The sequence below is a fragment of the Mauremys reevesii genome, linkage group 3 (assembly GCF_016161935.1).
Source record: "Mauremys reevesii isolate NIE-2019 linkage group 3, ASM1616193v1, whole genome shotgun sequence".
Taxonomy (NCBI): domain Eukaryota; kingdom Metazoa; phylum Chordata; order Testudines; family Geoemydidae; genus Mauremys; species Mauremys reevesii.
Window position 1 is genome coordinate 112,186,052 of NC_052625.1, and position 24,202 is coordinate 112,210,253.

The 24,202-nt window shown below is 42.6% G+C and overlaps 1 protein-coding gene across 20 annotated transcripts in view; it reads left to right on the forward strand.

Moving 5' to 3' along the window:
• Nucleotides 1–24,202, forward strand: part of EPB41L2 (erythrocyte membrane protein band 4.1 like 2) — a 270,772-nt gene that overhangs the window by 117,143 nt on the left and 129,427 nt on the right. For all 20 annotated transcript variants that reach the window (XM_039530116.1, XM_039530136.1, XM_039530131.1 and 17 more), the window contains 2 exons: nt 12,895–13,382; nt 14,499–14,708. In XM_039530116.1, the coding sequence (XP_039386050.1) occupies nt 12,909–13,382; nt 14,499–14,708 (684 nt within the window). In that variant the 5' untranslated portion in view covers nt 12,895–12,908. The remainder of the gene's footprint in view (nt 1–12,894; nt 13,383–14,498; nt 14,709–24,202) is intronic.

Genomic DNA, 24,202 nt, shown 5'->3' on the forward strand with positions numbered 1-24,202 from the left:
TCAAGTTCAAGTCTGGGACTGGAGTAATGGTAGCCACAGCTCGCATAGGGCGTCCCATAACAATTTCAAAGGGACTCAGTTTATGTCTTTGGGATGGAGTGGATCGCATTTCCATAAGGGCTAGTGGTAAAGCTGCTGGCCAGCTTAACCCTGTGGAGGCACAAATCTTAGCAAGCTTATTCTTAAGTACACCATTTCGCCTTTCCACAGCACCTGCACTTTGTGGGTGGTAGGGACAGTGCAGCAGGTGTGTGATATGTAATATACGATCCAAGTGTTGAACAATTTGTACAGTACAATGTGTACCCCGGTCACTGGACAGAGTGGCAGGAATTCCCTTGGCAGGCATAATATGATTTAACAAACATTTAGCAACAGACAGTGAATCAGCCTTGTGACAAGGAAAGGCTTCAATCCAACCAGAAAATAAACATACCATAACCAAAATGAATTCATATCGTTGGCACTTGGGCATTTGTACAAAATCAAGTTGCCAATGCAAGAAGGGTGCTTGGGGCAGGCCCCGGAATCCCTGAGCCACTTTTACAGGTTTACCAATATTGTGGCGTTGACAAGTGGTACAGGCGGCACAGTGGCGGGCTGCTAAAGAGCTGAAATGGGGGGCCCACCATCCCACCTTAGTTACAGCAGAGACCATCCCCTCCTTTCCGACATGCGAAACACCGTGAAGCAGGGCGGCCAGAGACGGGTAGAGTGAAAAGGGAGCCACAAAGGCACCAGTAGGTGAACGCCAAAGGGAATCAGGATGCAAAGAGCAACCCTGGGCAACCCAGGAGTCTTTTTCGGCTTCTGGGGCAGAATCCTGGAGTAGGGTGAGGTCAGTGAGGGACGGCGGTGCTATAGAAACAGAAAGGGAACCTAGAAATGCATCTGGGGAAGGTTCTATGGCAGCAGCATGTTTAGCAGAGGCATCAGCAAATGCGTTACCCTTAGCAACATCAGTATCTGCCGTCGAGTGGCCAGGGCACTTAACAATAGCTAGGGCAGAGGGAAGTAAAACTGCATACAGGAGAGCAGCAATGTAGGGGCCGTTTTTAATGGGGGTACCGGCGGAGGTAAGGAAACCCCGAGCTTGCCACAGGGTGCCAAAGTCATGTACAACCCCAAAAGCATAGCGGGAGTCAGTGTAAATGGTGGCGGAGCGTCCCTCCGCCAAAAAGCAGGCACGGGTGAGGGCAACTAATTCAGCAACTTGTGCTGAGGTCACAGAAGGTAAAGGCGCAGCTTCAAGGGTTTCAGAGAGTGACACAACAGCGTATCCTGCAAGGAGACGACCTTGGCTGTCTCGAAAACAGGAACCATCAGTAAACAAAACAAGGTCAGAGTTAGGGAGAGGGACATCGGAAAGGTCAGGGCGCGGGACAGTGACAGCAGACACAGTTGCAAGACAGTCATGGGGATCACCATCATTAGACAAAGGAAGGAGAGTGGCAGGATTTAACTGAGAACAACGCTTTATGGTGATATACGAAGCCGACAGCAGTAGAAGTTCATACCTGGTAAGGCGAGCGGAGGAGAGGTGGCTTGTGTTACGCTGTAACAGCAGAGTTTCCACAGAGTGAGGGACCATGAGAGTAAGGGGAGAGCGAAGGACAAGGGATTCAGACATTTCGACTAGGCGCTGCGGCAGCCACAGCACGCAGGCAGGGAGGTAGGCCTTGGGCCACAGGGTCCAAAGTGGCAGAGAAATAAGCTACTGGGCGGTTCTTTTCTCCGTGCACCTGAGTAAGAACTCCAAGTGCACATCCAGATTGTTCATGGCAGAAAAGGGTAAAAGGCTTAGAATAGTCTGGCAGCCCTAAAGCGGGGGCAGAAGCTAAACCTTGTTTGAGGGAAACAAAGGCAGAGTCTGCTTCAGGGGGCCATGGCATGGGATTAGGCACAGAGAGTCGAGTGAGTTCCTGGAGAGGTTTTGCAAGGGAGGCATATTGGGGAATCCATTGCCTGCAAAATCCAGCCATGCCCAAAAATTTTCGGACCTGGCGTGGGAGCAGGGTCGGGGAAAGCTAAGGATAGCCTGGACACGGGTGGGAGAGAGCATACGGGAACCCTGGGAGAGGAGAAAACCAAGGTATGTGACAGAGGCTTGACAGAGCTGTAGTTTAGAGCGAGAAGCCTTGTGACCTTTGTTTGCTAAGGCAGTAAGGAGCACTAAAGAATCAGTTTTTGAGGCAGATAACGAGGGGGAACAGAGGAGTAGATCATCCACATATTGGACTAGAGTGGACCCGGATGGGAAAACAAGGTCAGCTAGGTCTCGGGCTAATGCCTGGGAAAAGTAAGATGGGCTTTCCGTATACCCCTGGGGAAGCGTGGTCCATGTATATTGCTGTCCCTTGTAAGAAAAGGCAAAGAGGTACTGGGAGTCAGGGTGAACCGGAACAGAAAAGAAAGCAGAGCACAAATCAACAACAGTAAAATGAGTTGCAGCTGGTGGGATAGAAGCCAGAATCGTTGCTGGGTTTGGGACAACAGGAAAGGCGGGTATGACAATACGATTAATGGCTCGGAGGTCCTGAACAAATCGCCATGATTTGCCATCAGCTTTTCGAACTGGGAGGATAGGGGTGTTACAGGGACTGGAGCAGGGAACAATAATGCCTTGCTCCCGCAGGGCAGTTATGACTGGAGCAATGCCAGCCTCTACCTCAGGGTTTAAAGGGTATTGAGAAAGGCGAGGCAGGGGTTTGGAGGAGTCCACAGTAATGCAGACGGGGTCAGTGTTTAAGCGGCCCACCTCAGAGGGATGGGTTGGCCACAGAGAGGATGGGACCTGCGAAATTAGGTGTTCAAGGGATGGGACCAGTGGGCAACAAGGGACTGGAGTGGAAAGGGAAGTTTCAGACAGCAGGAGGCTACAGAATCACTCAGAGAGGACTGGGGAATTTGTAAATAGACCCCATCCGAGGAACAGTATATGGTGCAGCCAAGCTTACATAACAGATCCCGACCCAAAAGGTTTACCGGAGTGGAATCAGAGAGAAGGAAGGCATGATCCGCAGAAAGGGGACCAACCTGGACTGGTAGAGGTTTTGAAAGGGGATAAGAGGTTGGGACTCCCGTAATGCCCACAGCGGACACAGTTTTTCCGGAGCGGGGAACCGCAGGCAGATCAGTAGTACGAACTGCAGAGAGTGAAGCTCCCGTATCAACAAGGAAAGGGAGAGAAAGATCATTGATAGTTAACACACACTCACCCGTAGGAGTGAGTGGTAGTAAAGGAGTTAAAATTTCCTGAGGTTCCCCGGCATCCCATCATTGCTGTGAGACAAAGTAAGGCTGGGGACTGACTGGCTGTGCTGGCAGGGGGTCTAGCTGGTTATTTACAGAATTACCAGGCCAGCTGGGACATTCGTTCTTCCAATGTCCGGGCTGTTTACAGTAATTACAAACATCCCCATAACCCGAAAAACCAGTTCCTTTGCCCCTCCCTCGACCACGTCCCCGTCCCTGGTATTTTCCCCGTCCCCGGAACTGTTTGCCCTGCCCTGAATAATGCTGTATTTGCAGGGCCATTAACTGTTGAGCTGATTGTTCCTCCTTTCCCTTTAAAGTACGTTGGCAGTGCTCTGCCACTGTTTGCAATTTGTCCATGGTTTCAGTCTCCCACCCAACACTTATTCGTTTTAGCATATTGCCAATAGCAGGTAGGAGGCCATTAACAAACGCACTAGCCAGGGCGCCCTGTCCATTTCTGTCTGGCTGTTGTATACCAGAATGTTGCAGAAAAATGTCAGTTAGCCGAGTGCGATAGTCACCCGGGTTTTCTCCCTGTCGTTGCTTACAGCCATTTATGACCATCCAGTTGGTTTTAGGAGTCCATACCTGAGGGATGGCTTCAAATAGATTTTTAGCTCGCTCTTTACACTTTTTCCGGTAATCAGTATCAGGACCAGTGTCTGGTAAAGTAGAGTGGCGGTCAGCAGTGAGCCAATTTGCTGCTGTGAGCCATTTTTCATGCTCACTTGGGGCTGCTACAAGTAGCTTGCACAGCTGCAGGAGGTCTGCCTCAGAGGGTTCATAGGTGTCACATACTAACAAAAATTCCTCTGCAAATTTGGTAGGATTTTCCCGGCTTTGGAAAGCCTTTTACAATTGAAAGGAGCTCTGTGCGAGTCCAGGGTTTATAGCTCCAAGTGGGACCCCCTTCTCGGCCCCCAGTATGCAGGATTCGGAGGGGAGCCTGGACATTTTTAAGGCCCAAACGCGAGCTTTTACGGGGCAGAGTGGGTTCAGAGGAATGGGCCTCAGCCGTACTGGATGATCCAGACAGGTCTGAACTGGAGATCTCTGGGAATTGTTCAGGAGCTGAGAAATCTGGTGACGGTTGTTCCTGAGCTGGGGCCGTGGGTGGCTGTCTATTGATCCGACGCAAGGCTGCCAGGCCAATTAGTGCGTCTTCCTCATCATCGTCCCCGGAATCTAGCAAGGGGTTTTCTTCCTCTTTTCCCACCCGGAGACAGGAGTATGAAGGGGGGTCTGCTCGGAGAACAGGATAAAGGGGAGCGCTCGGTCTAGTGGTGGGAGAGGAGGTTTCCAATAAAGCTTTTAACTTATTTGAATCTTTGAGAGAGGCGAGTTTCGATTCTGTCCATCTACGATTTGCCTCTTCCCACCATTGCATGAAACAGTCAACCTCTCCTTTTGCCAATTTAGTTTTAGATAGGCCGAGTTTGTCTTTTAAGACGTCTACTCGGTCCTTGTCCCAAGATCCTAACAGTGGCCACTGAGTTTTGGGATCTCCCTGAGTTAGCCTAGACCATTTTTCCAGAAATTTACAGGAGTCCGGACCCTTCCTAAAATGCATAAAATGAGCCGGGGTTCCTTTAGGGAACTGCCCCGACTTAGACGTCTGGTTACCCATACAGGAGGACTTTACACACCAATCACACAAGAAGGAAATTCGGGTTCGTCAGAGCGATGCCCGGTGCCACACACAAAAGGAGCCCACAGGCTACTGCCTCAATCGCCCTTGCTTTCACACCAGGGGCTTTACCCAAGGTGCGGTGCGGCTGCGATTGTGCAGATTTCACTCACTCAGACCGCGGGGACAGGAACCCCTTGGTCGGCCAATCCCCGGACGGAGACGGCACCCAGACTCAAACACTCCACAGAGAGGACGGATAGACACAGAGACAGGACAGTCCTCAGTCCGGACAAAACACAGATATAATTACCTGACCAGATTCCTGATGCCAGATCCTGGGATCCCTACCAGAACAGAGTGGGAACCAACAGGTTCGATGGCGTAGACTTCACTGTGGTTGTGCACCCTTCCGTTCAGAAGGAGGACCGCTTGGGCCAAATGCCCAGGTGCCGGCTGCCACGGTCGTCCCACAAAACGGTCAGGGATCACACAGCCCCAGTGAAGACGGTTGCCATCTCGGTGGAACCTCCAAATTGTCAAAGTTAGAATCAAGACTCACAATTTGTCAGACCACTCTGTTTTTATTAGCAAAGCGCTCCGCCAATAACATTCAGATAATGTGAGTGGCCATGCAAGACCCAAACAGTCTTATTTATACAGATAAAAGAGCGGGAATCAAACAAAGGGACAAAGGAGAAAACAGCAAAATTCACCTGGGGCATAGCATGCATATCCTACTTCCTTACTAACTCCTGTCGATCTAAGGCTAATGCTTCACCAATTGCCCTTAAACGGTGCAATTGTTCTATGTTAATGTCTGTTTTCCTGACACCTGGACTCCAGCATTCCAGCGACTTTCCTTAAAGGTACAGACAGTATTTCTTTAATCCTATCTATTTTTGTAACATAATTCATTCTACTTTCACACAGGCAAATCTGTTCTATCAGCGCTCCGTTACAGAAGACGAATTAAAAAACATTTTTAAAAAATCTCCAGACAGACGCCATAGCAGGGACTCAGCGCACTGCTGCGTGACAAGCGTAACGGAAAGCCAAGGAATCAAATGGACGCTCATGGATTGGAGGACTCAAGCTATCCCACAGTTCCTGCAGTCTCTCTGAAAAGCATTTGCATTCTTGGCTGAGCTCCAAATGCTTCTAGGGTCAAACACCGTGTCCGCGGTGGGTCAGGGCATAGCTCAGCAATTTACGCACCCCCCCACCCACCCCCAGAAGTGAAAGGGAAAACAATCCTCTCTTGACTCTTTTACATGTCACCCTATCTTTACTGAATGCTGCAGATAGACGCGATGCTGCACCACTCAACACCAACATCCTTGCTCCCCCCTGCCATGGGTGGCTGATGGTGCAAAACGACTGGTACCCGTCCTCCTCATCAGTCTATTGGCACATGGGGAAGTGCAAAAGGGCTGGTAACCATGCTGACTACCATCCATCAGGTCGATCAAGGGTGCCTGGCCCTAATTTTTCCTGGTAGATGGTACAGTATGGCTGATAACCATCGTCATCATAGAAACAGGGGGCTGAGCTCCATCAGCCCCCACCCTTCATGTGTAAAAAAAAAAAAAAAAAAAAGATTCAATTGCCCCTGGACTAGCAGAGGAATGCTGGGCTCCTCTCCTCCACACTCCTTACTGTCCTGTCTGGACTATCATAGCAGCTGGAGGCTGCCTTCCACTCATTTCTCACTAACAAGTCAGTGTGTCTTATTCCTGCATTCTTTATTACTTCATCACACAAGTGGGGGGACAATGCTACGGTAGCCCAGGAAGGCTGGGGGAAGAATGGAATCAACAGGTGGGGTTGTTGCAGGAGCATCTCCTGTGAATAGCATACAGCTCATAATTTCTGCAGGATCTGACACAGAGCAGCTGTGCTCTCTGATACAGTGGTTCTCTAGTACACTTGCCCATATTCTAGGCAGGACTGATTCTATTTTTAGATACCAAAAAGGAGGGATTGACTCAGGGAGTCATTCCCAATTTTGGCTTTTGCGCCTCTGGCTGATCTTAGCCAGGGGCACTTATGATAGCAGCAAATGGTGCAAAAGGACTGGTAACCATGATCATCTTATTACCAATTTATGGTATGGTAGATGGTACAGTATGGCTGGTAACCATCTCTGCTATCATGCAAAAGCATGCTTCTGTGTAGCGCTGCTGAATCGCCTCTGTGAGAGGCATCTAGTACACATACGGTGACAGTCACAAAAGGCAAAACAGGCTCCATGATTGCCATGCTATGGCATCTGCCAGGGCAATCCAGGGAAAAAAGGCGCGAAATGCTTGTCTGCCGTTGCTTTCCCAGAGGAAGGAGTGACTGACGACATTTACCCAGAACCACCTGCGACAATGATTTTTGCCCCATCAGGCACTGGGATCTCAACCCGGAAATTCCAAGGGGCGGGGTAGGCTGCGGGAACTATGGGATAGCTACGGAATAGCTACCCACAGTGCAACGCTCCAGAAATCGCCGCTAGCCTCGGACCGTGGATGCACACCACTGATTTAATGTGTTTAGTGTGGCCACGCGCACTCGATTTTATACAATCTGTTTTGCTAAACCGGTTTATGTAAATTCGGAATAATCCCATAGTGTAGACGTACCCTGAGGTAGGTCTGTGTTCAAGTTAGGTGGAGAGTCCTTTGTTTCCCCTGAAACAAGTCTTTCTCTTGCTGCTGCCCGTGTACAGGGACTCACCATTGAAGTCCTTGTGGTTATAAACATTGTTTTACTCATGATTCCCCAATGTGAAAGCTCATGACTCAGTCATGCTGAGTTCATGTGCACAATATGCCTTGTTACATGGGGGGAGGAAGGGGAAAGCAGCCAAGAATCGCTAGCAAGTCAATAATTGTTAGAAGCTGGCTGGATGACTTTCTGTGTTAGCACCTCACAAGGTGAGAAACACCCCCTCCTCCTCCACTATGTTATACCTACATCTGAAGTAGCCTATGCATATACCAGCTTAAACTATTTTTCATACAAGACACAAAGTTGGGTCAAATACAAAATGGAGGTTCTAGTCCACAAATCAGAGTACAAGCATAAATGAGATTCACAAAACAAATGAATAAAATTACGTAAAAATATTCCCCAAACAGTCTTGGTGCGGAGTTGGGGTGGGGACTTTGGGGAAGGGTTTGGAATGGGGGTGTGGAAGAGGGAGGGCAGGGGCAGGGCCTCATGGAAGGGGTGGCTTTTGTATCTTTATATGAAAAGGTGTCAATGATGCGGCCCTCGAGCCAATGTACTAGTCCTCATGTGGCCCTCATGGTGATTTGAGTTTGATATCCCTGGTGTAGACTTTGCTCACACACATTAATAGTTTGTTAATGAGCTTTGAGTTTAGTCCCCAGTCAGCCAAGTCCACCTAGACAGGTAGTCCCCAGTAGGCTAGCACCCCGGTTTGCTGTGAACTAAATATTTGTGTAGACAAACCCCTTATAATGATAGGGAGGATGACGCAGTTTATATAGATATACAAATACTGGTAGTTGGAACAATAAATATGTGAAAATGTGCTCTCAAATAGAACAGGGGTTCTCAAACTGGGAGTTGGGACCCCTCAGGGAGTCGCAAGGTTATTGCATGGGGGGTCGTGAGCTGTCAGCCTCCACCCCAAGCCCCGCTTTGCCTCCAACATTTATAATAGTGTTTAAATATATAAAAAAAGTTTTAAATAAATATATTGGGGGAGGTCGCACTCAAGGGCTTGCAGTGTGAAAGGGGTCATCGCTACAAAAGTTAGAAGATGCCACTTCGAAGTTCACTTAATTTTTTTCATAAGGCTAGATTACTACTTCCTAGCTAATCAGTTTCAATTGGCACTGCCACTGTTAACACTGAAACTTACAATTTGACTATGCTATACTTGCAAAAGAATGTGTATGCTCAGTTTTCTTTGGCAAGCTGATAGTTGTGGATTGTTTCCCAGAAAAGATGATTTCTAGCTCTGGTACCAGAGTTGTGATGGATATGTGCATGCAAGAGAAATAAAACAGTAATTTGGTAGTGCCATGTAAAAGTAGAAATAAATAGCAAAATGTGGTTTGACTAATAGCAACTTAAGTAAGTATGTCAGTTTTAGGAAGTATAAACAGATTTAAAAAATCCTTGCCATGTAAATGTCAAACAAAACAATAATCATTACAACAGTGAACTTTTGTTCGGAGATATTACACAGTAATATAATCATTAGACCTCTCTGAGTGTTACCGTATTACAGATTGAACATAATTACAATACCAGTGACAGTTTCTAGGTTTTTTTTTATTAAATTGAGTGAAATCTCTGATTATACATATTTCAGAGAGCAGGCATGTCTATCAATTGTTAATATTAAAAAAAAATGAACATGTATGCTGTTTTTTGCTAGTGACTGTACTTCTAATATTAGATATTTGGTTGCCATTTATTCAAGTATTTAATTCTCTTCAGCCCATTTTATGCTGGGTATGTAATTAGTGTGTTAGTTTTTCCATAACAACCTCGCTTATTGTTTTTTGAACTATTCCTCTATAGTTGGACTATTTATTTTTTTTTCAGTGAGAGGCAGCCTAGCAGATGAGAAATTAATTCATTTTCTTTTGTGTAGCCATTTCTGCTAGGAAGCCCTAGGAGGGCTACCAAAAGGTTATTTGGTAATAAATATTCAACAATTGGTGATAGTTTCCTAATTGACCAGATGCCATTGCTTCTATTAAAGTTAGTTTTCTGTATAAAACCATTTTTTAGGAAGTTGAGAAACATAGTGTCTAACTTGATAGTACGGGTACCACAGGAGAGTGGGTCAGTTAAAGTTAATTTTGATGTCTAAATTATTTAGAAAAGTTTCTTTACTGAGTAGCTGGACAACCATATGCATTCCATATGGACTCCCAGTCTTTAAAGCTCTCTGGTTCATTATTTGGGTTAAGATTGGGATTATTTGCAATTGGTGTCATTGGTGAGAGGAAAGAATTTTTTATCTTCAGTTCTATTGCAAGCCCATAGAATAGCCTTTGCTAAAAGGAGGTGTAATTTCTGGAGTGTGTGGTTTTGGTTTTTTTAAAATGAATTTTAATTAATTGGTAGACAAAGAATGTTTTCACTGCCACAGTTTTCTTGTTCAGTAAAGACCTGGGTTGGTCTGGGTCAAAGTGCTCAATGTCCACTACTGCTTTGTGTGCTGGCTGGCTTGAAAGTACCACTGAATATTTGGAACAGCTAGTCCACCCTGTGTAAAGGGTTTATACAAAGTATCTGCACTCACCCTTTTTTATTTATTTATTTATTTCTTATTCCATATAAACTCTAATGACATCCTCTGTGTTCCTGCCAGAGTTTTATCTGGGATGATTACAGAAGGATTTTGAAGTAAGAAAGATGCATCTTTGGCAAAATGTTCATTTTGACTGGGGCTGTTCTTCCCAACCAAGAAATTGCATACTTCCCCCAACACTCCAGGTCTTTTTCTGTTTGCTGAAGTAGTGGTTTGATATTTAAATCGTGAAGCTCTTCTAGGTTGATTTGAGATGTGAATTCCCAGATTTCTTATAGAATTTGTTGCCCATTTGTACCCAAATGTTTTCTGGAGGAATGACTTCTCAGAATCTGGCAAATTTATAGCTAGTATTTCAGATTTGGCATAATTTACATTAAATCCAGGCATTTCCTGAAATCATCAAATATTTCCATAAAACTAATTTCTAAATAAATTTGACAGTCTATATTTTCAATCACAAATTAAATTCTGCTTTAATCTTGAAATTAGGCAGTTATATAAAAGCAGCATTCAGTGCCACTAGAGATCTATTAAACATGACAAGTTCTTTTCTTTAATTTTTATAACAATTTAGGGAAAATAACAAGTATAAAACTTGAGTATTTAAATGTGAGCTTAAATCAAATCTCTGCATTATGTGACTGTAGGACTCAAATATTTTCAGTTAACATTCTTGTAACTTCTCACTTACTACAGTATCTTATTCCAGGAAGTGTCCTTTGATTATTTGGTTTTACTTTTGGTGGCGGAGGTGGATCCTAACCGCGAACATGCAATGCTTTGACTGACCTCCATTCTCTTGCTGCTGGTCATGGCTGGTTGCTCAGCACAACTGTAATAATGAGTAGTTGATTATAAACTGTGCCCTATATATCCGTCAAGCCTCTCGATGAAAATGAGTTATGTTAACTGTGTTAAATAAAGGCACCATATGCTGCTTTTGGATGTCCAAGTATCAGACCCCATACGTCTGACGAAGTGGGTATTCACCCACAAAAGCTTATGCTCCAATACATCTGTTAGTCTTTAAGGTGCCACAGGACTCGTTGTTGCTTTTTACAAGTATCAGCAGTGACTGTCTCCATTTGACACGAAGGCTTATGACCTCTTAAGTGGATGCAGCTCTCATTTGTTATCCATATATTTGTCACCTCAATCTGTCTTACTGTATTAAGTCCATTTGGAAACTTTAGCTACTGCAGAAACTGGGAGCCCACTTGCTGGTGCTTCGTGCCGGGAATAGAATACCCCAGCTTTTCCAGTTGGTTTCTGAGTGCAATTTAAGTTGGCATGTATGACTCAAAATCACTAAATTAATGAATGTAGAGACTACCTCTGTCCTTGCATGATTTAGAATTTGTGGAGATCAGTAGGAGCCCTGAACTAATAGCCTACTGTTTTTAAACAAGAGGGGATTGATGGCAGGCATTTTTCAGTGGGGTGCCCTGTTGGTGTCAGTGGTTGGAATGAATTCTGTTGCAATCTGCTGACTTTCAGGCCATCTAGCTATGCCAATAGTTTATCCTAAGCTTTTAAGAAGGGGTTGGGCAAAGATGTATGGGGATTAAAAGTATCATGGTCTGGTGCTTTCTTATGTAAACATCTGATTCAGAGACCAGACTTGATTCAGAGACCAGTCTGTTGAAGGCATTTTTATATTGATAGCCCATAAATGTTTTAGGCACCATTAAATATGGATGCACTCCACTTTCTGTCCCTGTGTTGAAGTTGTTTTAGGGAATCAGGGTTTTTTTTTTTTAATTCCCATCCTGCCGAAATTGAGACAAATTTGATTTTTAGACTAAAATAAAACATTTTACAAAAATTGCCTGTCCATTAACAGCTGTTAGTATGCAGCTGTCAAACATATGGGCTTGGTTGCTAGCACTCTACATGTGCCTTCCATTCTCAGTACAATCAACTAAACTTATTTTTAACAAGGTGACTATGTAGCTGTTCCAATTAAAATAGCCTTTAATATTTTCATTAAAGTTAATTATTCTCACCCAGCATTCTAGTGATGGGATTGGAAATGTACTCCCGAAAAGCACAAAAGAGGGGAGAGAACTCTTCATTTGAATAATTTCCCCCTAAGCACTGTGTTTTTATTAAGGTGGAAATGTATAAAAATGCTGTAAACACTGTGGATTAAACCCTTTTCCAATTTGAAGTCAATGGTAAAACTTTCATTGACTTAAATGAGGCCACGATATCAGTGTATGGCTGGGATTTTCAAACAAGCCCAGGAGAGGTAGGTGCCCAACTCCTCCTGAAATTTGAGACCCATTAGACTGCTTTGAACAGCCTGCAGAAAAAGAGTGAAAGTTACTTACTGAACACTTCTTATGTTTAGTCTGTCTTTAACATTAAGAACACCCTATTGTAGCAAGTGTATTTCAGTGTTAATTCTAGGAACCATGGAGCACTCCTACCACTTTTCCAAGAGGAAAGCAGTGGTGCATTGAAGCATAATGTATCTCTTTAGCATAAGCATTTTTTTAAAATTCCAGATGTCCAATATGGCAGCAGATTTTGGTTTGTTGCTACTTTTTATTTTTGGTTGAAGATCTTAAATAGGATGGATTAAAACAGCTCTTTAATCCTAACCAAATTTATGTATGGTGCCTTAATTTTTAGATCATTCCTATTAATGGTGTTGAGAGCCAAAAAGTATAACTTTGAAACAATGCATAATAATATTTTATTGTTGCATTTCTAGCATAACCTGTGACCATGATGACTGAAGTTGGCCCAGAGACTGAAGTAAAGAAGGAATCTGAGCAGCTAGGAGCAGATGCAGCCAAGAAAAAACATGAGGAAGCAACAGAGAGTCAGGAAAATCAAAAGTCTGAAAAGACACTCTCTGAAGAGGCACAAAGTTCTCCTTCTTCCCCAGCACTAGATACCCAAAGCAGCCCAAGTAGTCAGAAGAAGGAAAAAGATCTATCTGAAGGCAAGGGAATCTCTCGCTTTATCCCCCCATGGCTTAAGAAACAAAAATCATATACCTTGGTGGAGCCCAAAGATGAAGCCAAGAAAAAACCTGTAGAGGAAAGACAGGCAGTGGAGGAGAGGGAAAGTCAACTTCCAGAGGATATGGCTCAGCCAAAGGGAAACTTGAAAGAAGCAACAATTGAGAGTCAACAGGAGGCTAAAGCAGATGACAAGGAGGAGGAGAAGCATTCTGTGAGCAGTGCTGACACACAGGTATGTGTGGAAAGCTAATAAATTTATGAAAATATTAATGGCTAGTCAGTGAACCAGATTTATTGCTACTGTAACTCCTCTGAAGTACATGTCATGTATTGAAATTATACCAGGGATTAATATGGCTCCCTGTTTGTATTTTTGGGCAGTTTTTCTGCTTGGGCTGACTTTAGTGGCGGACTACTGAGGATATGTCTACACAGCCCCCCCCGCCCCCCCCCAAAAAAGCTAGGCAACGAGTCCGAGCCCAGTTCTTCAGACATGGGTTTGTGGGGCTCGTGCTATGATGTTCTGGCTCAGGCTAGAGCCCAAGTTCCAGCCTGAGCCAGAATGTGGTGCACGCACAACTATTTTTAGCACTGTAATACAAACCCTATGAGCCCAAGTCTGTTGACCTGGGCTCTGAAACTCACTGCTGTGAGTTTTTTTTGTTTTGTTTTTGTTTTCTGTGTAGACATACCCTTAGTGACTGAATCAATCCATTTATCATCTGTTGTAGTTATTTTTGGGTCCCGAGGATCTCAATTATTTTATTCCACGCTTTACTCTTCCATTCTCTCAAGACTATGCATTATGGATACTGTCTTTATTTCTTGCTGCCTGGATGTTGGTGTTGAGATGCTGATGGCTGTGGAGCTGAAATGTGAGGAACTATGCCATACATGTGCCTCTGCTCTGCAGTGCTCCATAGTCTTGCCTTCAGAAGAGTCAGATGTCAGTCCTTAAATTCAAACCCGTGTCACTTATGGCTTGAGTTTTCCTTAAATGTTGTTCTGTTCTAATGTAGTTTCTCATTATATTTTGAGTTGCTTTTAAGAAAAAAGTGTAACTTTTTTTATTTTGATTTCTATAGGGAGACTGGTTGCTTCTGCTAGAATTTAAAGATCAAGATAGTGGCCTTTAGGATAGAAAAATTTGTCTTTCAGTATCTTTTCTCAAAGGGGAACCCTTTAAAACTATATATTATGCATCCAAACAACACCAGCTGGGAGCACAACCTTAATGGATAGTTATAAGAATAATTAATTATTGATAAATAGAAAAGAAGAATTTTCTTTCAACTTCATCCTGAAAGGGTTGGACTTGTTGTTGTATTAAACTACATCTTTCTTACAGCCTGCTAAAGAAGACAAAGAGATTGAAGTAGAGAAAGTTGCCGATGAGCAAGAAGAAAAAGAAAAAGTAGAAGAAAAGCGGGAGACCAAAGAGGTACAAACAGCTGAAATCAAAATGGAGAAAGCACCTCAGAAAGCTCCCAAGAAGATTAAAACTGTGCCGTGCAAAGTGATGCTCCTGGATGGCACCGAATACAGCTGTGACCTAGAGGTAAGGCAGCAAGCCTTATATAAAGAGATCTTTCTCTGTAGAAAGACACCAATGAGTACAGTATGCTTTCATTGCAGTGTGCGTTAACTAATGCATGTTTGTTTTTGTTAAATGGAATGAGTTCATAGCAATGTGAATGTGACAATGCAATAGTTAAGGGTCAGTTACTATTTCCATTTTAAACTCCTATCTTTAAGACTTCTCAGTTAAGCTACAAAAAGGCACCCTGAGCAACAGTTTCACAAAAATTATACAAATTCAGCAACAACAACAAAATTCTTTGGGCAAATGGATCTCTTGGCAACTAAACCTGCCGCCTCCCCAAAAGAGTAAAGATTTTCCTTAAGGCACTGCCTTTTGTTGTTTGTACTTAGAGTATTTTATTTTAAAAGAAGTGTTTAACCACAAACTAGAAAGTTAGGCTTAATTTGATTTTTAGAATTATTTCATGTAATGAAGAACTCTAGACAGTGTGTTAACTGGTTTGACTGTGTGATTTAATGCAGATCACTACTGATTTAACTTGCATATTTGTGCCAAATCTTAATCCTCCCCATAGCCTCATGCTTTATTTTTTTGCATCTTAAATCTTTTAGATTTTTTGCAAATTTTGTGCTTCTTTCCATATTTAAAATTGGCCTTAAACTGACAAAAGCAGGAAATGCTAAAGTAATAAAGGAAAAGTAGAGGCTCCTTTTTTCTAATACTTGAGCATTTTTTGCATATTTACTGCCAGGCTAAGTAAAAATGGTGTCTACATTAAATACAGCAGAAAACAGTTTATATTTTCAGTTGTAGTTAAATGTACATTTGCATTACATTAACCAAAAGAAAAAATTTAAATGGGATTCTGGCCTTGAGGAATTACATTCTTAATAAAAGTCAGACCACAGTGGGAATTGAATAAATAGCTTTGCACCACAAGCTTACAGAACTTTAATCCTAGGGGAGATAGGGCTAGGTATGTGCTTACTGTGTGGATTTTTTGTTTTGTTTTGTTCACAGGCTGCTTTGTATTTTGGAAAAGGCAAATGTTAAAATGTTTCTAGTCCTTATACAGTCTCCTAAGGCATTTCTCAGCTTATCTTCCTTCCACAAAACTCAGTTATTAGCTTTGTTTACCTCAAGAGAAGTTAGCATTTTCCATACCTACCTATATTATGTGTATACACACGTGGTAGATACATGTTTCAGAAAAGTGCACAAGCGATTGATTGGTCTTTGATTTCACACGTCCATTGCACTGTAGGTGTGCATGCGCTCCAGTGCACAGTTGTCAGAGTTTTTTCCCTTAGTGATACCAATCGTGGCAGCATGAGCCATCTCTGCTGTCTCATGCAGGTATGAAAGGCGGAGTTGCACCTAACCTCCCACTCAGTTCCTTCCCCAGTGCCGCTGCCCCCCCGTGGCCTCTTCCTCCTGAGGCCCTTTCCTCCTGAGACTCCACCCTGTCCCTGGCCAAACCAGAAGCTGGAGTGGGCTGGCAGCCATGGACCCTCTACTTGCCGGGCGCGGGGGGCATGGCAAAAAGTGGATGGATCAGGCCCTCCACTTTCAAAAAGGGGGAGGGCCATGGCCCCTGGCCTCCTCAGTTCCGGCATCCTTGGTTGCGAGCTATAGAATTATCTTGCATGGCATTCCTTCCACACATTGGGAAAGAGGTGTGTTGGTGCTGACTAAAAATCCAACAGCCATGTTTTATCATAGAGTATTAGGGTTGGAAGAGACCTCAGGAGGTCATCTAGTTCAATCTCCTGCTCAAAGCAGGACTAACACCAACTAAATCATCCCAGCCAGGGCTTTGTCACGCCTGACCTTAAAAACCTCTAAGGATGGAGATTCCACCACCTCCCTAGGTAACCCATTCCAGTGCTTTAACACCCTCCTATTGAAATAGTGTTTCCTAATATCAAACCTAGACCTCCCCCACTGCAATTTCAGACCATTGCTTCTTGTTCTGTCATCTGCTACCACTGACTAGTCTGCTGGGAAGCAATTCTGTTTTGAGACTTCATCAGCAACTTCTGAAAGCAACCTGCCTCCCAAGTCTCAGAATATGCTGGCCAATTACCTGAGCAGGTGGTTAATCATCATGTGGCATGGACCACTTTCCACCTCTGGGGAGCTCCTCATATGGATATGTTTGCAGTAAAAGACAACAGAAAATGTCACCAGTTTTGCTCCCGGGCAGGCCACAGTCCGGGTTCATTGATGGATGCTTTCCTGCTGCTGTGGCCAGTGTGTCTCCTGTATGCTTTTCCCCATATATCTCTTCTGCCCAGGATTCTATGCAAGGTCAAGCAGGACAAGGCCCATGTTATACTGATTGCCTTGGCATCGCCCAGTCAAGGCTAGTTTTCAGAGCTCTTAGATCAGTCAGCCCCCCTGTCCTAGGGTCTCACCCCCACTTTGAGCTTGTGAGTTCAAAGATGGGGACCCGCAGGTATTCTCCCCCCACCCTAACCCTTAGGGTAGGTTTCCTTCTCACGGCCACCACTCGATTAATTCGGTGAATCGAGACACCCCTCTGTTCCCCCCTCCTCCTTCCAGAGACTTTCCTGGGGAAGCACAGATCAAATCACAGAGGGAGAAAGATTCCTTTCACTTCCCTCTCCCTTCCCTGCTTTCTCTGCTTGGAGACAACCCTTGTCTCCACAGAGTGGCGCCTAGCTTCCTTCCCCTGAATCCACAGGTAAGGAACTTAACCAAGTCCTGAACCTAAAAGAGTTTATTAAAAGAATAAAAAAGGAAAAAAATACACAATCTCTATGAATCCAAGATAGACATTCATAGGGTCTAATCTTATTAATCCCTGGAGAAATTTCTCCCTTTTCCTCAGTACAAACAATACAGGCAAAATTACAAATAATCAATACAAACACACAGAATTGCAGACACAGGATTCTTATATGAAATTACCCAGTACTTCTAATACTCACTAGCTTGAATAGAAGAAATTAGTTCAGAAAGATGAGCAGACTTGATTAAGCGTCTGGGCTGGTGTAGTCCCAGACGGCTAAGAACACAGAACAAAGAACACAGAGACCCAAGTTCCCGCTCTCTGGGATTTTCAAATTCTCTTCCCTGATTGGTCCTTTGGTCAGGTGTTTCACCAGGTCTGTGTTAACCCTTTACAAGTAGAACTTAACCCTTAACTAACTACTTATGACACCCCCTCAGTCACACTCGCTTCAAACCACCTCCCTCTTTCTTCCCCTCCCCCCTGCAATCTTCAGGCCTTTCACCTGAAGTCTTCATGGTTAACATTTGGTGGAGGAGTCCTGCTCTAGATAAGTTCAGGATGTGCTGCTGAATAGTAGAAACCCATTAGCTAGAACTACTTATCAGGCTAAATGAAAGAGGTTTTCCATTTGGTCCTAACCGAAAGGGGTTTCCTCAGTCCTTACTTCTATTCAGTGTGCTGAATAATCTTCTGTCCCTGAAACATGAAGGATTGGCAGTTAGCTCAAAGTACACTTAGTAGCTATATTGGCATTCCATCTACTTGTTGATAACTGCTCCTACCCAATGTCTGCAAGATTTCTAAAGGGATTGGACAGGCTATTTCTGCACATACAGAACCCTATTCTCCCCCCCCCCCCCCCGCCCTCCTGGAGCCTGAATCTGGTCCTAACAAAGCTGATCCTCCTTCCCCCCGAGCCTCTAGCGACCTACTGTCTGTTGCACCTTTCAATGAAGATAGCATTTTTAGTGGCCATCTGCCAGGAGACTGGGGGAGTTGAGTGCACTAGTATCAGACACTCTGTATACAGTTTTGTATACAAAGTCCTCCTTCATCTTCACCCAAAGTTTCTTATGTAGTTGGATAACACTTCATATTAACCAAGCAATTTTCTTTCCAGCCTTCTTCCCAAAGCCTCCTGGTAATAATGGTTAGGAGAGACTGCACACTCCAGACATCAGAAGAGCTTTAGAGTTTTATCTGGAACTGACTAAATCTTTCAGCTTTTCTACTCAATTGTCTGCAAGTACAATGAACAGAATGAGAGGAAGGTCTGTTCCACTCAAAGGATATCATTTTTGATATCTAGTTGTTTGCCTATGTTACCAGTTGGCTACCTGACAGAGGATCATCATGTCACATATTTGCCTCTCACTATGTGCGTGCACTCTCTCCTCCCCAATCTAGAGACCATGTTAAATTTGGACAAGTGGTACTCCAGTCCCTGTTCAAATAAACTTTGAACCCACCTCCAGTTTGGGTTGCTTGTGAGTTACCTACTGTAAGTAGTTCTTCGAGATATTTTGTACACGTCCATTCCACAACCTCCCCTTGTTTTCTGTCTTTTGGACTCTTCCGACAGGAAGGAACTTAGTGGGATCAGTGGTGGGTTCATCCTTTATGCCTGCGTGCATGGTGCAAGGCAGGAGAGGATGCTCGTGCCACCCCAACAGGTACTGCTATGGAAAAACTCTCCAACTGTGCACTAGAGCACACACACATAGTCAGTGGGACAGACATGTGCAACACATCTCTAAGAACAAGTTATGGGAAGGTTAGTAACTGTTACTTCTGAAAGTATGCCTTGGTGAAAGAGGACTAGGAACAAGCAGAGACTATTGGGGATTGATCATTCATCATTTTAATCTATGCTGATGTAAATCAGGAATAATTCCTTTGATGTTCATGGACTTAAACCAATGTAAAACTCGTATAAGAATGCAAAACTGGCATCTGAATCACGTGTACAAAGCAGTTGTCCTGGCCAGATTAAACTAGTTATATTCTGCCTACATAAAATGTTTCCTGTAGCTCTGAGTTATTTCCCTCTTTAAACTTCAGAGGATTGCTAGTGCAAAATAATTACTACTTTCCATCCCAAAGTTGAATTGCCTATTTATAAACTATACAGTGTGAAAGCTATATTAGGAGGTTAGTCTAGGGAATTGGAAATTGAATAATTAGATTTATATATTAAGTCCTGTTGTTTGGAGTCAGAAGACCTACGTTCTCGTTAGACTGGTCAAGATGAAACTTAACATTTAGCTTGACTTCAACTTTTTTTTCAAAACAGAATGCTCAACTTGCTATAGCCTAGCTATACTAGGCAGTTATTTTAGATTCAGCTTCACTTGGTCGCGTTGCTGATTGTCAGTATGTGGTATCTAATGCTCACAGTCCTTGTCTGCCTTTGTTTCCTTTCCTCTCGCCCAGTTTTTCTGCTTCCATGTGTTTGATGTGTTTTTGGTGGAATATTACAATAGCACTGTATGCTTCAGTTGTGGTGCATCATCATCACAACATATCAGCTTTTCAGCACATTTGTTATTGTTTCCCATACAGTAAAGAAAAACAGAGTGAACAGTTTGCTATGTTTTCAGTGTTTGCTAGCATTGGTACAGTCAGCATATAATGGAATTAGCCAAAGCAGCACTAATCACTCACTCTTTAGACAGGAAAATGTTTTGAGAAATATTGGTAATTTTAAAACATCATTGTGTAGCTCTGGTGTTTGTACTTAATGTATTATATATGGATAAGAGTCAAATCCATGGCTAGCAAAGAAGCAGTAGGGAAGTGGCGGGGCGGGAGGGAAGACCCAAGGAGTATTTCCTGGAAAACTTCATAAAGAGAAGCAATTTCCTGCATCTTGGAGGAGTGGAAAACATTTCAAGGCAGTTTTAGAAAAAGTAATCCCAGCTGAAATTTACCCAATACAGAATTTTAAATAACTTGCCAGTGGGAGAAATTAGACACTGATAAAACATGTGAGCATGAACCAAACAAAAGGATAGGGTCAAAGCGACTTTCTGTTTCATGGTAGCTAGGTACTTTGTAACACAAATAGGAGAGGTTTACTCCCAGATAGGAACAACTTGCTCAGTTAAATCCAAAGCCGTTCTGTCAGAACGATGGGGGATTCACGGTCCAAGAAATGAACTCTGTACGGAAACTTGCAACATTTCTGCCAATGTGATTTTTGGTAATTGAGGCCTTTTTTTTTTAATTTGTTTTATTATACAAACATTTTGAGCTAGTCAAAATCATGTCTGGGCACATTTTACAGACATTAACTATGTAAAGAAAAATGGGGTATGTGGCCCTCTCCCCCTTTGTTTTTAGAACCTCTAAATTTTCAAGGGTCCAGTTCTGTTTGATTCATAAGAAATGCCTGCCCAATGATGCATTTTACACCATATCCTGAAGTTTCAAGGGATTCTCCAGTACACTGTGCCTAGGGGGCAAGGATATAGATTTGTGTGTGTGTGTGTGTGTGTGAAGAGCTTCCATCTGTGGAACCACTTCCACCTTCAGAATAATATGTAAGCTATATCTTTGAGCAGACATTTCATAGCACAGATTTACTGAATCCCTTGAGGTATTAAACTCTCTAGTTTAGAAATAATATTCATTGCCAACTTGCAAATGTGTTTTGGGGGACAGGAACAGATGGTCCTTAACATATGGAGACCAGGTGTTCTCCAGTTCAGGACCCAGCTGCAGTATTTGAAACTTCCTCCTAGAGAAAAAGAAGCTTTAACTACATTATAAAGAAGATTGTTCTCTAGAGAGCTGTTCTTGAAACTATCTTGTGCAACTGAAATGCATGTGCTCTTACGCTACACTCATCTAAAAGTGCTCCCACACATTTAGCAGCACTCTATTTAATGGAAAATTCATAGTGTATCCCAAAGCTGAAATTATTTCTCTACAAAACCACTGGAAGACTATTGGCCTATGTCAACCATGTACTTGAACAATCTGGCATATTTACTATATTTACTCGGGGGGGGGGGGGGGGGGATGCTGTCAAAAGGTAGATTATACAAACATACTCTTTGCCAGAAGCTGGGATTGGTCGACAGGGCCTGGATCACATGACGACTACCTGTTCTGTCCATTCCCTCTCGGGCACCTGGCATTAGCCACTGTTGGAAGACAGGATACTGGGCAAGATGGACCTTTGATCTGACCCATGTTCTAATTATGTGTAGCCAGATAGGATTTTTGTTTTCTGTATCCCTCCTCACTGCCAAAAACAAACAAACAAAAAAATCCACCCACAACTACTGCTTGATCACCCTATTAAAAAGAATAGTTTCCCAAACCATTCATTAGAATCTCATACTGGATCTTTATGGCTCTAATAGATGCTCCTTCTTTTGTGGAAATAGTGCCATTATTTCAAAATACAGAAGCAATCAATGTGAAGATAAAGCTATACAAAGCCTACTCCTTTTAAAAATAGCTACTAAGCTTTTTTCTTAAATTCAAAGTTATATTCTAATTAAACTTTTTTAATTAGGACCCAAACTTTGCTTTCTGTAGCAATAGGTTCACTGAATCTATCTGTATTTGCTGGAAATCCTGGTGCTTGGTTGTATTTAAATACTTAAGTGAAGAGAACACATAGTGAGCAAATGTACTTTCTATGTTTGTTTCATAATTCTGCATAGAGAGAATGAGCTGTGGATAAAGATACTCTTACTATGATAAAGTGTAATTTCACATTAAAAAAGTAATTGATATTGTAAAAGTTGGACACCTTCATTTATTCAGTGTTTCTGTCCACACCAATGTATCACCACTATTTTTCTTGGTATTTTTATGTCCATATGTATGGGTCTCCCTGTGTTCACTAGTCTCCTAGTGCTGGATACTTTCTACAAACAATCTCATTTTGTAATTTCGGTTTCTTTAACCACTTCTACCTTCTAAAAAGACTTTTTTTTTTTTCCGTGGCTACCTTACTTACAAACTCTTACCCTTTGTCTAACACTGTCGAGTCTTCCTTCTTGCCCCCTTTTCTCTTCATACTGGAAAAATAAGTACTAGCTCTCTCCTGCCTGCAGGGAAATGGAATGCAGGCATCCTTTCTAAAGAGCAACAACTACTTCCTCTGACTGCTGCTGTCCCCAGACTCTGGCTTGGAGGCATACCCTCTATATGCGTGCATTCCACAATGTGTTTTGATTTCCATGCCTGTGTATACTTCCGCACAAGCAGCGACCCCAACAATGTTTGTAAAAGAAATACTAATAGGAACCTTTTATATTCTGTTGTGCTTTCTCTTTTTGCAAAATGAAAAGCCATATTCAGTTTAATTCAGGGTTTGCTGCTAACTGTATTTTTTAAGAGTAGTTGCTCACCCAACATCTGGGGAAGACTTTACTTATTCTCTTCTAATTCAGGACATATGCCAGGGGAGCTGTCACCTCCAAGGAACTGACAGTATAGGGCCAATCTTGGTGGAGTTGCATGGATTTCACCCTTCACTTAGTTTTTGGTTTCATTTCTCTGTGTGTGTTCCCTGAGGCCTTCCATATTGTCAGTCTCATATATTGTACTTCTAACATGATTGGAAGAGTAAGATATGGTCTGCGTCTCCTGTCCTCCACAAATCCCCTCTGATTTCAGAGGAAAAAGACAAAGCTGTTATACGGGGGGTTGCTCTCTGTTGCACCCCATGCGCATATGTTTGATACAGGAGAGTATTAGAGGGTGAGAGTAAAATGAGCAATTACCAAAACAGAATTTCTAAAATGGCAGGGGTTTTGTCACACACAGCTCTTTTAAAATATTTTTTTAGAGGAAATGCTTATGGATTTCCATGGAACATGATATGTGAGAATATACCTAGGATGAATTTGCTGCACAGAGTGTGATTAATTTCTTTTTGTACAAAAAGAAATTAAATAGCTTTACAAAAACACACTGTAATAAGAGTTTACATAATCATATCATGAAGACCCACAGCAGTGCTTCTTGGTGATTTCTCCAAAATATTGGTTAGAACCATGAAAAAAATACATAAATGGAGCAGTGCTTAAGCAGAATCTTATTTTCGTCTAGGCAGTGTACATTGAAATCTGAAGATGTATGGTATGTAAATAAATGTCATTTAGATTTAAGGTAATGCAGAATGACATGTTTGCATGAAATCTAGATTTTGAGTACATAAATGGATTAGCTCTGTAATGTGTTAATTAAAATGTCTTGTTTTTTGCAGTTAGGCTGGGACATGCATTTACAGTTAGGATGAAGATATTACAGATATAAAAATCCCAACACAATTACATTAGAACTGTTTAAAACTTGAGCAGCATCAAATTAATTTTTGATTACAAATTTCAACTATTTTGATTTAAAAATATCAACTATAATTGCCACGGCAATTTTATATAATTGCAATTATAATGAATTAAGAGCTACCTTGAGGGATAGAGGCAGAAATTAATGAAAACGGAAAAATGTCAGATCAACATAGATATTTAAATAAGAGTGTCAATTACTTTAGCCATACCTTTTACAAAAAATATAAAAATGTGGGACATGAGCAGACAACACTGACTACTATAAACCCATGTCAGTCTATAATGTCAACTTATTTTTGCACCTGTACAGTATGTAGAATATTATATATACTTCATTACCACAAGGATGGTAGTATAAGCCTTTAGAAAGCTACTTCACAAGGTAACTGACATTTAAGAAGCAGCTATCTTCAAAGGGTTTTAATACTTCCAGGTAC